This window comes from Leptodactylus fuscus, chromosome 9 (assembly GCF_031893055.1).
Source record: "Leptodactylus fuscus isolate aLepFus1 chromosome 9, aLepFus1.hap2, whole genome shotgun sequence".
Lineage (NCBI taxonomy): Eukaryota > Metazoa > Chordata > Amphibia > Anura > Leptodactylidae > Leptodactylus > Leptodactylus fuscus.
Window position 1 is genome coordinate 7,359,983 of NC_134273.1, and position 14,999 is coordinate 7,374,981.

General features: G+C 46.2%; 1 protein-coding gene across 1 annotated transcript in view; it reads left to right on the forward strand.

The window, feature by feature from the left end:
* Window positions 1-14,999, forward strand: part of PATJ (PATJ crumbs cell polarity complex component) — a 150,656-nt gene that overhangs the window by 128,239 nt on the left and 7,418 nt on the right. The window contains exons 39-44 of the mRNA XM_075287116.1: window positions 458-544; window positions 3,720-3,843; window positions 6,087-6,124; window positions 6,211-6,333; window positions 6,516-6,620; window positions 12,337-12,434. Coding sequence (XP_075143217.1) covers window positions 458-544; window positions 3,720-3,843; window positions 6,087-6,124; window positions 6,211-6,333; window positions 6,516-6,620; window positions 12,337-12,434 — 575 coding nt within the window. The remainder of the gene's footprint in view (window positions 1-457; window positions 545-3,719; window positions 3,844-6,086; window positions 6,125-6,210; window positions 6,334-6,515; window positions 6,621-12,336; window positions 12,435-14,999) is intronic.

The following is a 14,999-nucleotide window of genomic DNA, read 5'->3' on the forward strand; positions in this document are numbered from 1 at the left end:
ATTACTTATCCTGTATTATACTCCAGAGCTGCACTCACTATTCTGCTGGTACAGTCACTGTGTACATACATTACATTACTTATCCTGTATTATACTCCAGAGCTGCGCTCACTATTCTGCTGGTACAGTCACTGTGTACATACATTACATTACTTATCCTGTATTATACTCCAGAGCTGCACTCAGTAATAGTAATTCCCCTGGTGTCAGGTATATATTATGTACTATATATCACATATATTGTATCTTTTCGCTTTGTCTTCAGACTCTCTCTAGATTTCGGCCTCCGTCTCCTGCTGCGTCTTATTCTTTCCGTTGCGTGTCCTCTCGTATCTCTCACATCTGTTGCGGTCTCTGTTGGCTGCTTTAACCCTTCCCTCCCTGCAGGCTCTTGTCTTTTATACTTGTGGCCTCTCCTCTTGTTCTGGCTGTAACGTCTCTTCTGTTTTATCTTCAGTGCGCACAGGGACTTGTTCATCTGGAGATCGGGAGGCTCAGAGTCTCGTCTTGGCTGTCGTCCAGGAAAGCCCATCCGGGCAGTCAGGTGCGGACGTGTTTTCTCGCTGATGTTGATGACTGATCTCTTCACAGCCCTTCTGAGGCTTCGCACTGATGGCTCAGACACCTCACACTTTTCTTATGCTTCATCCATTTCCAGGACTTCGCTGCTTCTTTTTATATCCTATAAAGGGTTACAGATAAAATCTCCATTATTGTAGTTATATGATGAGATTCTGTCTGCAGTCACCACTAGGGGGAGCTCACTACATACACAGATGTATACAGCACCCATGGATCTGAATGTGTAGTCGGTAAGCTCCGGAGCTCCCCCTAGTGGAGATGGTGAACAGCCAGGAATTTCTCAATTATCTGTGGGGAAAAAAAGGAATGGAAGATGTTTTGTGCAGAATGTGGGACCTGAAGAGAAATAACTAATATAGAATGGCCGTCACTTTAATGATTTGAAAATCCTTGAAGATTTTTTTACAGTTTCTTAAAGGGATCGGTCACAAATGGAATTTATTCCATGTGGCATGCAGGAGGTAAATATCAGTGTAACAAATGTAAGATTCCTGAACAAAGAGGAACAAATCGTGTACCTGTCCCTTTAAGACACCTGCAAGGAATGAAAACCCTTTACATAGAGAGATTTGTGTATAGGTGGATTATAGGATGTCCTCTGCGTATAGGTGGACTATAGGATGTCCTCTGTATATAGGTGGACTATAGGATGTCCTCTGTATATAGGTGGACTGTAGGATGTCCTCTGCGTATAGGTGGATTATAGGATGTCCTCTGCGTATAGGTGGACTATAGGATGTCCTCTGCGTATAGGTGGACTATAGGATGTCCTCTGCGTATAGGTGGACTATAGGATGTCCTCTGCGTATAGGTGGACTATAGGATGTCCTCTGTATATAGGTGGACTATAGGATGTCCTCTGTATATAGGTGGACTGTAGGATGTCCTCTGTGTATAGGTGGACTATAGGATGTCCTCTGCGTATAGGTGGACTATAGGATGTCCTCTGTGTATAGGTGGATTATAGGATGTCCTCTGCGTATAGGTGGACTATAGGATGTCCTCTGTGTATAGGTGGACTGTAGGATGTCCTCTGTGTATAGGTGGACTATAGGATGTCCTCTGCGTATAGGTGGACTATAGGATGTCCTCTGCGTATAGGTGGACTATAGGATGTCCTCTGTGTATAGGTGGATTATAGGATGTCCTCTGCGTATAGGTGGACTATAGGATGTCCTCTGCGTATAGGTGGACTATAGGATGTCCTCTGCGTATAGGGGGACTGTATGATGTCCTCTGCATATAGGTGGACTATAGGATGTCCTCTGTATATAGGTGGACTATAGGATGTCCTCTGCGTATAGGTGGACTATAGGATGTCCTCTGCATATAGGTGGACTGTAGGATGTCCTCTGTATATAGGTGGACTGTAGGATGTCCTCTGTATATAGGTGGACTATAGGATGTCCTCTGTATATAGGTGGACTGTAGGATGTCCTCTGTATATAGGTGGACTATAGGATGTCCTCTGCGTATAGGTGGACTATAGGATGTCCTCTGCGTATAGGGGGACTGTATGATGTCCTCTGCATATAGGTGGACTATAGGATGTCCTCTGCGTATAGGTGGACTGTACGATGCACTTTGTGTATAGGTGGACTATGCTGCCGCCCGCACACCCCACGCTTTGTGTTATAGACCTGCTCTCCGTGTCGCCTCTGGATGTTCCGGCTTCCTCTATCATTGATCTGCAGCAGACGAGCCGTGAATGACGATCCCTCGCACATACAGATATTGACAGCCGCGGGTAGTTACTAAGACGATCTCTTAATAAGCGCCGTCCTCTGAAATCGCTAATCCCAGCAAAGTCCTAATTGCAGTCCATTATGTCCAATCCTTACAGACCCCTCTGCTCACGTACCACGGGGTTAATAGAAGTGCCCGGCTCTGGATTGCGTACTCGGCTTTGTATACCGGAGATATGGCGATTTATCTGAGATGTCTCGGCCGTGGAGAGCGATTCTGTTCTGTGGTTCCTGTTGTTCGGGATTCTCTTCTTTCTGTCAAACACAAGCCCTTTCAGAATTTGGCCGCCTGCCAGACATTTACCCTCCAGCGGCCCCTACAGGGGAAATGTAGTAGGACATGGTGGCCATACAGATGCATTGTGGCTGAATTATCACCAAAGAACCGTCTAACCTGCGACACATTTATTGTAGCCGTATGTTCTAGCATCCTATAGCCCTATGTGCACTCGTTACTAATTCCCTACCCATCAAGGTTCTGCTATTCTATAACCCCGGGGTCTCTGGGTCACCTGGCGCACTCTCTTCCCAGTCTCTCATCAAAGATGCCAATGACAAGGTCCATTGCCAGACAAGGTCACTGAAAGACACGGCACAGATGTGCGGCCGCGCTCCGCGCGGTGACCATTTTCTATTGCAGTCCTTGCACAATGTTGCATATCAATATTGGATCTTCACTCACATGAAGATTTCAAAGTCTCCCTGTGAGTGACATAAAATAAAGGACGAGGCAGAAAGTGGCGTCTTCTGAGATTCTTCCAGGCCATCTGCTTAAGGCGTTGCGCTCCTAATTCTAATGAAGCGCCATAAAGCGAGGTATATTGTGTGCGGATTTACAATGGTGCAGATATGATGGAAGATATGGCCGTGCACTGTATAGAGCCCGCGCCTTCTTTTACTCTGCTGTCGTACCTGGTCGTACTCATTCTGCAGAGTTTATACTCCTCAGGTTAGGGCAGACCCAGCAGTGGGGGGAGGCTCCTACTGCAGCCAGTTGCCTTACAGATTGAGACATAGCCAAGGTTTTGAGGCCATTGAGGTCTAAGGGGTTAAAGAATGATGGTTCTCTCTCCCATCCTGGCCATATATAATACATGCACGCCCCCCCCTCCCCCAATGTGCTGCAGCTCAGTAATGCATTGCATTGATTTAGACCTTGCACCTTGTTCAGTCTGTTTTTACTTTTAGTGCTCTTGTAAAGAAAAGAAAAAATTCTGCATAAATTTCCCAGTAAAAGCCGCTTCCCTTTACTGTGTTTCTCCGCGGACGGCGCCCTTGACCGGGGATTTGTACCTTCCGCCGCCGTCTTCATCCTGTAATTAGGTTGTAATGGAATTATAAAAGCTTCGCAACGTACAAGGATTTAATTACGCTACAAATCTTTTCTTCCAGGTCGGTAAGAGCAGCGCTCAGAGTGTGCCGCCACCGCCGCCCGCGCTCACCCCGGTCGTATCCAGCGCACAGAATTACAGCAGCTCCAAGAGATCGTCTGCTCCGTCCTCTCAGAGGAACTCCGGTAATCATCTGTGTGCTCCGCCGCCTGATCCCTCCAGGGTATTACTGCACAGCGGCAGGGGGAGGCTTAATGCAAGCTCTTATGTAACCCGCTCTCATTACTGTGCGCTACGGGGAGGTGTAGCCGAGGATGGCGGGGCATGAGGAGCCACGGGGGCACTGATGGTACAGCGCCTCCCAGAGGGCACAGCGAGGTCACTCCAGTCATCTCTATGGAGCAATAACCTCAGTGCTCTCTGCAGGTTTATTGATGTATTGTCCGCCATAGTGTGAGTAGTTATTATACTGCACCATCCTGTCTGTAATATCTAACCAGAGGGGGAGAACATACAGGAGCGCTGCGGATAACGCACAGTGGTGATATAAACCTGTTCTCTGCCTCTACCATTGTATATCCTCACAGGGCTAGGGAAGCTAATTGTATCCGCAATTCTCCATATTGTTATTGAAAACAGTCAGCAAGTTGGTAGGTGGTCCACCCTCCCCAATAAAGTAGAAATACACTGTAGATTCTGCACACAGCACTCACAGATAGTAGAATAGGCAGTGTCAGGGAGAACAAAGCCTGAGTCAGTGGGATTTATTACACCGATATTCTGATGACTTATTTTCCTGCCACTTACTGTAAGTGTATGTCAGTGAGGGGCGCTGTGTGCGGCCTACAGAGGAGGCTTTTATATGGGATCGTGGTGTTGTATAAACCTTCTAAGTAAGCTTTTAGTCTCTGACTGTAAATGTCATCAAGTGGAAAGTCAGCGGGAAACGGGGGAGACGAGAGAGGGAACGGATTAGGAATACGGGGTATTGATTCAAGAGAAAGGTTCACCAGTGTATAGAAAGTGCAGAAGAAGTAACGTAACCCCGCAAGTACTGATACAGAAGTCTTATAGGCCAATGTAACTACCAGCAGAATAGTGAGCGCTGCTCTGGAGTATAATACAGGATAAGTAATGTAATGTGTGTACACAGTGACTGCACCAGCAGAATAGTGAGTGCAGCTCTGGAGTATAATACAGGATAAGTAATGTAATGTATGTACACAGTGGCTGCACCAGCAGAATAGTGAGCGCAGCTCTGGAGTATAATACAGGATAAGTAATGTATGTACACAGTGGCTGCACCAGCAGAATAGTGAGCGCAGCTCTGGAGTATAATACAGGATAAGTAATGTATGTACACAGTAACTGTACCAGCAGAATAGTGAGCGCAGCTCTGGAGTATAATACAGGATAAGTAATGTAATGTATGTACACAGTGACTGTACCAGCAGAATAGTGAGCGCAGCTCTGGAGTATAATACAGGATAAGTAATGTAATGTATGTACACAGTGACTGTACCAGCAGAATAGTGAGCGCAGCTCTGGAGTATAATACAGGATAAGTAATGTAATGTATGTACACAGTGACTGCACCAGCAGAATAGTGAGCGCAGCTCTGGAGTATAATACAGGATAAGTAATGTAATGTATGTACACAGTGACTGTACCAGCAGAATAGTGAGCGCAGCTCTGGAGTATAATACAGGATAAGTAATGTAATGTATGTACACAGTGGCTGCACCAGCAGAATAGTGAGCGCAGCTCTGGAGTATAATACAGGATAAGTAATGTATGTACACAGTGACTGCACCAGCAGAATAGTGAGCGCAGCTCTGGAGTATAATACAGGATAAGTAATGTAATGTATGTACACAGTGACTGCACCAGCAGAATAGTGAGCGCAGCTCTGGAGTATAATACAGGATAAGTAATGTAATGTATGTACACAGTGACTGTACCAGCAGAATAGTGAGCGCAGCTCTGGAGTATAATACAGGATATGTAATGTATGTACACAGTGACTGTACCAGCAGAATAGTGAGCGCAGCTCTGGAGTATAATACAGGATAAGTAATGTAATGTATGTACACAGTGACTGTACCAGCAGAATAGTGAGCGCAGCTCTGGAGTATAATACAGGATAAGTAATGTAATGTATGTACACAGTGACTGCACCAGCAGAATAGTGAGCGCAGCTCTGGAGTATAATACAGGATAAGTAATGTAATGTATGTACACAGTGACTGTACCAGCAGAATAGTGAGCGCAGCTCTGGAGTATAATACAGGATAAGTAATGTAATGTATGTACACAGTGACTGTACCAGCAGAATAGTGAGCGCAGCTCTGGAGTATAATACAGGATATATATATATTCCGCCACTGGTAGACCGCTGTAATGACATGTAGTGTTTTCCTATCTCTAGGTATAGAAATGGAGCCCAGGACAGTGGAGATAAACCGGGTAAGTGCTGAGAACATAATACGGATTGATGTCACATCCTGACACGTTACCTATTAATACGTTTTTTTTCCTTTCCCAATGTGTAGGGCCCCAATGACGCTTTGGGCATCAGTATAGCGGGTGGTAAGGGGAGCCCGCTGGGTGACATTCCTGTATTTATCGCCATGATTCAAGCCAGTGGTGTTGCAGCGCGAACCAACAAGCTGAAGGTAAGGATCTTTATGTCTCTGGTATTTGTGACTAATCATGTACAGAATTACATTGCCTACTATCTGTCCATTATCAGAATCCTAGGCCTTTACACTCCGGCCGCCGCCCTCCTGGCACTATCACCAGGGCTCATCCACCATTGCACTATTCTTGGAGATCTTTCCTTTCCCGTTTCTTGCAGGTTGGGGATCGGATTGTCAGTATTAACAAGCAGCCGCTGGACGGGATGTCCCATGCAGATGTGGTGAACATACTAAAGAACGCATATGGCAGCATCTCCCTGCAGGTAGGTTCAGCCGCGTGGGGCTTGTCTACAAGCTGCAGATAATTGTTGTTCTAGACCCCTGCGCCATTGTGCACAGCGCTGCGCTCGCTCGTCCCGGCTGATCTCAACGTGTTGCTTAACAACAAGCTGAAAACCCAGAGATAAGTAAATGCTACACGGCGTCCTGCTCTTGTGGAAATTGCAGTGTGAGCGCGAGACATGAATGGATTGGCATAGAGTGTAATAAGTGTCCAGCTCAGTGATGTGCGATGAACGCCGGCCTCCGGTCTGCCGCAACATCTGAGCTGCTGCGAGGAGTAGAAGGAGGAAGGAAAAAGGAGGTAGATCTGTTCTGTATAATCCCTGCTGGTCCTCCGCCTTCATACAGAACTGTGATGTCACAGTGACATCACAGCAGGCAGTAATTGGGGTGTCATCATCACCAACGACACATCACCAAAATCAGGACTGAGCGGACCCCGGGCAATTTCAGAGATAATTGTGTGGCAAAATGTTATTTCACAATGTCCTCCAATTCTTTACATAATTTAATTGCCGCCCCTCCTCTGATTCTGGCGCTGTTGGAATTTTTTCTCCAGCCCCCACCATTCCTGAGCAATCCTCTCTGTTAGTTTCTGGACAATTGTGCTCTCTACTGTCGGGTGGGCGGTCCTAGGTGCGAGCTAATAGTCTGGGACCCGCCCACAGGAAGTAGAGAGCATAATAAGCTTTGTAGAGGCTAAAACAAACAGCACCGATTTCTCCGGAATGGTGGGAGGTAGAGAAAAAAAATAAACTGCATCAGAATCAGTGGAGCCGCGGCTATTGAAGCATGGAAAGAGTTAGAGGTGGAGGGAAGTCCCCTTTAAAGGTAATGTGTTACTAGAAAAATCTCCTTTAAAGGGGCAAAACCTAAAGTGACAACTAGTACTCCGCAGTTAAAAAAGTTGGAAAAACTCCCGAATTGTAGGCAGATTAGGTCTCAAGTATCCATTGGGCTGTAGAATCATCCCTATGCCTGTCCCCCCGTCCAGGTCCGGTGTTGATGATTGTTATCCATAAGACCAGCGCAGGCGCCGTGTCATTTATCATTTCCAATATGACTTTGCGGTCATCTGCTTTCACCTTCTTACACTGTGCGCAACACCAGCGCTTGTGCAGAATAGAATCAGAGAATGGTGACGACACCATACCTCCCAAATTTCAAAGCAGTGAAATGGGATAGAGCAGGGGTAGGGAACGTACGGCTCTCCAGCTGTTGCAAAACTACAACTCCCAACATGCATACTGGCTCTGCTGTTCTGGGAACTCCCATGGAAGTGAATGGAGCATGCTGGGAGTTGTAGTTTCACAGCAGCTGGAGAGCCGAAGGTTCCCTAGCCCTGGGATAGAGGGTGTGACTTTAGCTCCACCTACTTCCACGTGGACTCCACCCATTTATCTTTGTGGCCCCACACAGTATAACACCCCTACAGCGCCCCTGACACAGTATACACACACATTGTTCAATGCAGTTGCAATATCAGACCCCACCCAATAACCAGTGTGGCGCTGTTTTTGGACAAATGTTTTTCTGTACAATCCCTTTAAGACTTCTTTATAAACCCTCTGACATCCCTTTAATCTCAGTCCTGTTATGTTTTGTACGTGTCACATGTTACATGTCCTCGGAGTTTTCCTCGCTTGCACAGCAGATCTCTTCTATCAGCGGGCGATCTCGGCAAACACATCCGTTCATTTCCCATCTTATCGTCCTCCGCGGCGGTGAGGTCGTATAATCGCAGACGTCTCCTAGTATTTACCTCCTCCTCCGCAGCAGCAGCAGCAGCAGAGATCTCACGTTCTGTGGATGTTACTGGGAAAACAGAGATTAGCGGCATCTAATATAGCGGAGCAGGTGCCGGAGTCCGATAAGAGAGACGGAGGGTATATAGATGTATATACATGCGCTGCCCCTATAGGGGACCATCAGATAATCGCACCCCGCTTAGATACACTCTACTGTCTGTGGGTAGAAGGACGGCTGAGATACTACAAGATAAGTCCCAGAACCAGGAGAGAAAATTACTGTGTCCACATACATCCTGAGGGAAAATCGTGTAATACAGAGACGTGGTCTGTAATTATTACCGAGAGGACCCAGTATATACTAGAGAGTAGTGACATCACTGACCTATCCATATACTGGAGGGCGGTGACATCACTGACATATCTGTATACTAGAGAGTGGTGACATCACTGAGAATACAGCCTATCCGTATACTAGAGAGCGGTGACATCACTGAGAATACAGCCTATCCGTATACTAGAGAGCGGTGCCATCACTGAGAATACAGCCTATCCGTATACTAGAGAGCGGTGACATCACTGAGAATACAGGCTATCCGTATACTAGAGAGCGGTGACATCACTGAGAATACAGCCTATCCGTATACTAGAGAGCAGTGACATCACTGAGAATACAGCCTATCCGTATACTAGAGAGCGGTGACATCACTGAGAATACAGCCTATCCGTATACTAGAGAGCGGTGACATCACTGAGAATACAGCCTATCCGTATACTAGAGAGCGGTGACATCACTGAGAATACAGCCTATCCGTATACTAGAGAGCGGTGACATCACTGAGAATACAGCCTATCCGTATACTAGAGAGCGGTGACATCACTGAGAATACAGCCTATCCGTATACTAGAGAGCGGTGACATCACTGAGAATACAGCCTATCCGTATACTAGAGAGCGGTGACATCACTGAGAATACAGCCTATCCGTATACTAGAGAGCAGTGACATCACTGAGAATACAGCCTATCCGTATACTAGAGAGCGGTGACATCACTGACCTATCCATATACTAGAGAGCAGTGACATCACTGAGAATACAGCCTATCCGTATACTAGAGAGCGGTGACATCACTGAGAATACAGCCTATCCGTATACTAGAGAGCAGTGACATCACTGAGAATACAGCCTATCCGTATACTAGAGAGCGGTGACATCACTGAGAATACAGCCTATCCGTATACTAGAGAGCGGTGACATCACTGAGAATACAGCCTATCCGTATACTAGAGAGCAGTGACATCACTGAGAATACAGGCTATCCGTATACTAGAGAGCAGTGACATCACTGAGAATACAGCCTATCCATATACTAGAGAGCGGTGACATCACTGAGGATACAGCCTATCCATATACTAGAGAGCAGTGACATCACTGAGAATACAGCCTATCCGTATACTAGAGAGCAGTGACATCACTGAGAATACAGCCTATCCGTATACTAGAGAGCGGTGACATCACTGAGAATACAGCCTATCCGTATACTAGAGAGCAGTGACATCACTGAGAATACAGCCTATCTATATACTAGAGAGCGGTGACCTCACTGAGAATACAGCCTATCCATATACTAGAGAGCGGTGACATCACTGAGAATACAGCCTATCCGTATACTAGAGAGCGGTGACATCACTGACCTATCCATATACTAGAGAGCGGTGACATCACTGAGAATACAGCTTATCCGTATACTAGAGAGCAGTGACATCACTGAGAATACAGCCTATCCGTATACTAGAGAGCGGTGACATCACTGAGAATACAGCCTATCCGTATACTAGAGAGCGGTGACATCACTGAGAATACAGCCTATCCGTATACTAGAGAGCGGTGACATCACTGAGAATACAGCCTATCCGTATACTAGAGAGCGGTGACATCACTGAGAATACAGCCTATCCGTATACTAGAGAGCGGTGACATCACTGAGAATACAGCCTATCCGTATACTAGAGAGCGGTGACATCACTGAGAATACAGCCTATCCGTATACTAGAGAGCAGTGACATCACTGAGAATACAGGCTATCCGTATACTAGAGAGCGGTGACATCACTGAGAATACAGCCTATCCGTATACTAGAGAGCGGTGACATCACTGAGAATACAGCCTATCCGTATACTAGAGAGCGGTGACATCACTGAGAATACAGGCTATCCGTATACTAGAGAGCGGTGACATCACTGAGAATACAGCCTATCCGTATACTAGAGAGCGGTGACATCACTGACCTATCCATATACTAGAGAGCAGTGACATCACTGAGAATACAGCCTATCCGTATACTAGAGAGTGGTGACATCACTGAGAATACAGGCTATCCGTATACTAGAGAGCGGTGACATCACTGACTATACAGCCTATCCATATACTAGAGAGCGGTGACATCACTGAGAATACAGCCTATCCGTATACTAGAGAGCGGTGACCTCACTGAGAATACAGCCTATCCGTATACTAGAGAGCGGTGACATCACTGACCTATCCATATACTAGAGAGCAGTGACATCACTGAGAATACAGCCTATCCGTATACTAGAGAGTGGTGACATCACTGAGAATACAGCCTATCCGTATACTAGAGAGCAGTGACATCACTGAGAATACAGGCTATCCGTATACTAGAGAGCGGTGACATCACTGAGAATACAGCCTATCCGTATACTAGAGAGCGGTGACATCACTGAGAATACAGCCTATCCGTATACTAGAGAGCAGTGACATCACTGAGAATACAGGCTATCCGTATACTAGAGAGCGGTGACATCACTGAGAATACAGCCTATCCGTATACTAGAGAGCGGTGACATCACTGACCTATCCATATACTAGAGAGCAGTGACATCACTGAGAATACAGCCTATCCGTATACTAGAGAGTGGTGACATCACTGAGAATACAGGCTATCCGTATACTAGAGAGCGGTGACATCACTGACTATACAGCCTATCCATATACTAGAGAGCGGTGACATCACTGAGAATACAGCCTATCCGTATACTAGAGAGCGGTGACCTCACTGAGAATACAGCCTATCCGTATACTAGAGAGCAGTGACATCACTGAGAATACAGCCTATCCGTATACTAGAGAGCGGTGACATCACTGACCTATCCATATACTAGAGAGCAGTGACATCACTGAGAATACAGCCTATCCGTATACTAGAGAGTGGTGACATCACTGAGGATACAGGCTATCCGTATACTAGAGAGCGGTGACATCACTGAGAATACAGCCTATCCGTATACTAGAGAGCGGTGACATCACTGAGAATACAGCCTATCCGTATACTAGAGAGCGGTGACATCACTGAGAATACAGGCTATCCGTATACTAGAGAGCGGTGACATCACTGAGAATACAGGCTATCCGTATACTAGAGAGCGGTGACATCACTGACTATACAGCCTATCCATATACTCCTCTATTCTGCGGTACAGACAGGTTTATATAATATATTGTTGCGATGTCTTAGTTGTATTGCGGTATATTCGGGTATACGGGAGGTGATGTGATGTATCCAGGGGCTGAGCCGTGTTGTCCTCTCTGTCTCCGCTGTTACAATGTAATTTAGGTAAATCTCTGCAAGGAAAAGAATCCTGTAATAGATTCATTGTAACCGCAGTCTGTCTTGGGCACAGGACTCGGGGTGACTTTCTCGGTGTGTCCTCTATTGACGGTGATACAATGTAATGGTTCTATGACTGTGTTGTATTACAGCGCCCTCTGCTGTCAGCAGCCCCGACATTATTATCTGACGCCCGACATCATCCTGTACATTGAGTCCAAGCCTGAGCGGAGCCATTACTTATATTTATGGAGCTGGCGGTGACGCTGGAGATGGGACTGGCGGGTTTTATCCTATTACTCTCTGTCTTTTATATCCCAGGTTGTTGCAGATACCAATATTAGTGCAATAGCCAGCCAGCTGGAGAGCATGTCACTGTGCCAGAACATCAGCTCCGAACACCAGGCCGAGGAGGGGGAGTGAGTATATATATATATATATATATATATATATGTGTGAGGAGGGGGAGTGAGTATATATATGTGTGAGGAGGGGGAGTGAGTATATATATGTGTGAGGAGGGGGAGTGAGTATATATATGTGTGAGGAGGGGGAGTGAGTATATATATGTGTGAGGAGGGGGAGCGAGTATATATATGTGTGAGGAGGGGGAGCGAGTATATATATGTGTGAGGAGGGGAAGCGAGTATATATATGTGTGAGGAGGGGGAGCGAGTATATATATGTGTGAGGAGGGGGAGCGAGTATATATATATGTGTGAGGAGGGGGAGCGAGTATATATATGTGTGAGGAGGGGGAGCGAGTATATATATATGTGTGAGGAGGGGGAGCGAGTATATATATGTGTGAGGAGGGGGAGCGAGTATATATATATGTGTGAGGAGGGGGAGCGAGTATATATATGTGTGGGGAGGGGGAGCGAGTATATATATGTGTGAGGAGGGGGAGTGAGTATATATATGTGTGAGGAGGGGGAGCGAGTATATGTGTGTGGGGAGGGGGAGCGAGTATATATATATGTGTGAGGAGGGGGAGCGAGTATATATATGTGTGAGGAGGGGGAGCGAGTATATATATATGTGTGAGGAGGGGGAGCGAGTATATATATGTGTGAGGAGGGGGAGTGAGTATATATATATATATATATATATATATATATATATATATATATATATATGTGTGTGAGGAGGGGGAGCGAGTATATATGTGTGAGGAGGGGGAGCGAGTATATATATATATGTGTGAGGAGGGGGAGCGAGTATATATATGTGTGAGGAGGGGGAGCGAGTATATATATGTGTGAGGAGGGGGAGCGAGTATATATATGTGTGAGGAGGGGGAGCGAGTATATATATATGTGTGAGGAGGGGGAGCGAGTATATATATATGTGTGAGGAGGGGGAGCGAGTATATATATATGTGTGAGGAGGGGGAGCGAGTATATATATATGTGTGAGGAGGGGGAGCGAGTATATATATATGTGTGAGGAGGGGGAGCGAGTATATATATATATGTGTGAGGAGGGGGAGCGAGTATATATATGTGTGGGGAGGGGGAGCGAGTATATATATGTGTGAGGAGGGGGAGTGAGTATATATATATATATATATATATATATATGTGTGGGGAGGGGGAGTGAGTATATATGTGTGAGGAGGGGGAGCGAGTATATATATATGTGTGAGGAGGGGGAGCGAGTATATATATGTGTGGGGAGGGGGAGCGAGTATATATATGTGTGAGGAGGGGGAGTGAGTATATATATGTGTGAGGAGGGGGAGCGAGTATATATATATGTGTGAGGAGGGGGAGCGAGTATATATATATGTGTGAGGAGGGGGAGCGAGTATATATATGTGTGGGGAGGGGGAGCGAGTATATATATGTGTGAGGAGGGGGAGTGAGTATATATATATGTGTGAGGAGGGGGAGCGAGTATATATGTGTGAGGAGGGGGAGCGAGTATATATATGTGTGAGGAGGGGGAGCGAGTATATATATATGTGTGAGGAGGGGGAGCGAGTATATATATGTGTGGGGAGGGGGAGCGAGTATATATATGTGTGAGGAGGGGGAGTGAGTATATATATGTGTGAGGAGGGGGAGCGAGTATATATATATGTGTGAGGAGGGGGAGCGAGTATATATATATGTGTGAGGAGGGGGAGCGAGTATATATATGTGTGGGGAGGGGGAGCGAGTATATATATGTGTGAGGAGGGGGAGTGAGTATATATATATGTGTGAGGAGGGGGAGCGAGTATATATATGTGTGAGGAGGGGGAGCGAGTATATATATGTGTGGGGAGGGGGAGCGAGTATATATATATGTGTGAGGAGGGGGAGCGAGTATATATATATGTGTGAGGAGGGGGAGCGAGTATATATATATGTGTGAGGAGGGGGAGCGAGTATATATATATGTGTGAGGAGGGGGAGCGAGTATATATATATGTGTGAGGAGGGGGAGCGAGTATATATATGTGTGAGGAGGGGGAGCGAGTATATATATATGTGTGAGGAGGGGGAGCGAGTATATATATATGTGTGAGGAGGGGGAGCGAGTATATATATATGTGTGAGGAGGGGGAGCGAGTATATATATGTGTGAGGAGGGGGAGCGAGTATATATATGTGTGGGGAGGGGGAGCGAGTATATATATGTGTGAGGAGGGGGAGTGAGTATATATATATATATATATATATATATATATGTGTGAGGAGGGGGAGTGAGTATATATATGTGTGAGGAGGGGGAGTGAGTATATATATGTGTGAGGAGGGGGAGCGAGTATATATATATGTGTGAGGAGGGGGAGCGAGTATATATATATGTGTGAGGAGGGGGAGCGAGTATATATATGTGTGGGGAGGGGGAGCGAGTATATATATGTGTGAGGAGGGGGAGCGAGTATATATATATGTGTGAGGAGGGGGAGCGAGTATATATGTGTGAGGAGGGGGAGCGAGTATATATATGTGTGGGGAGGGGGAGCGAGTATATATATGTGTGAGGAGGGG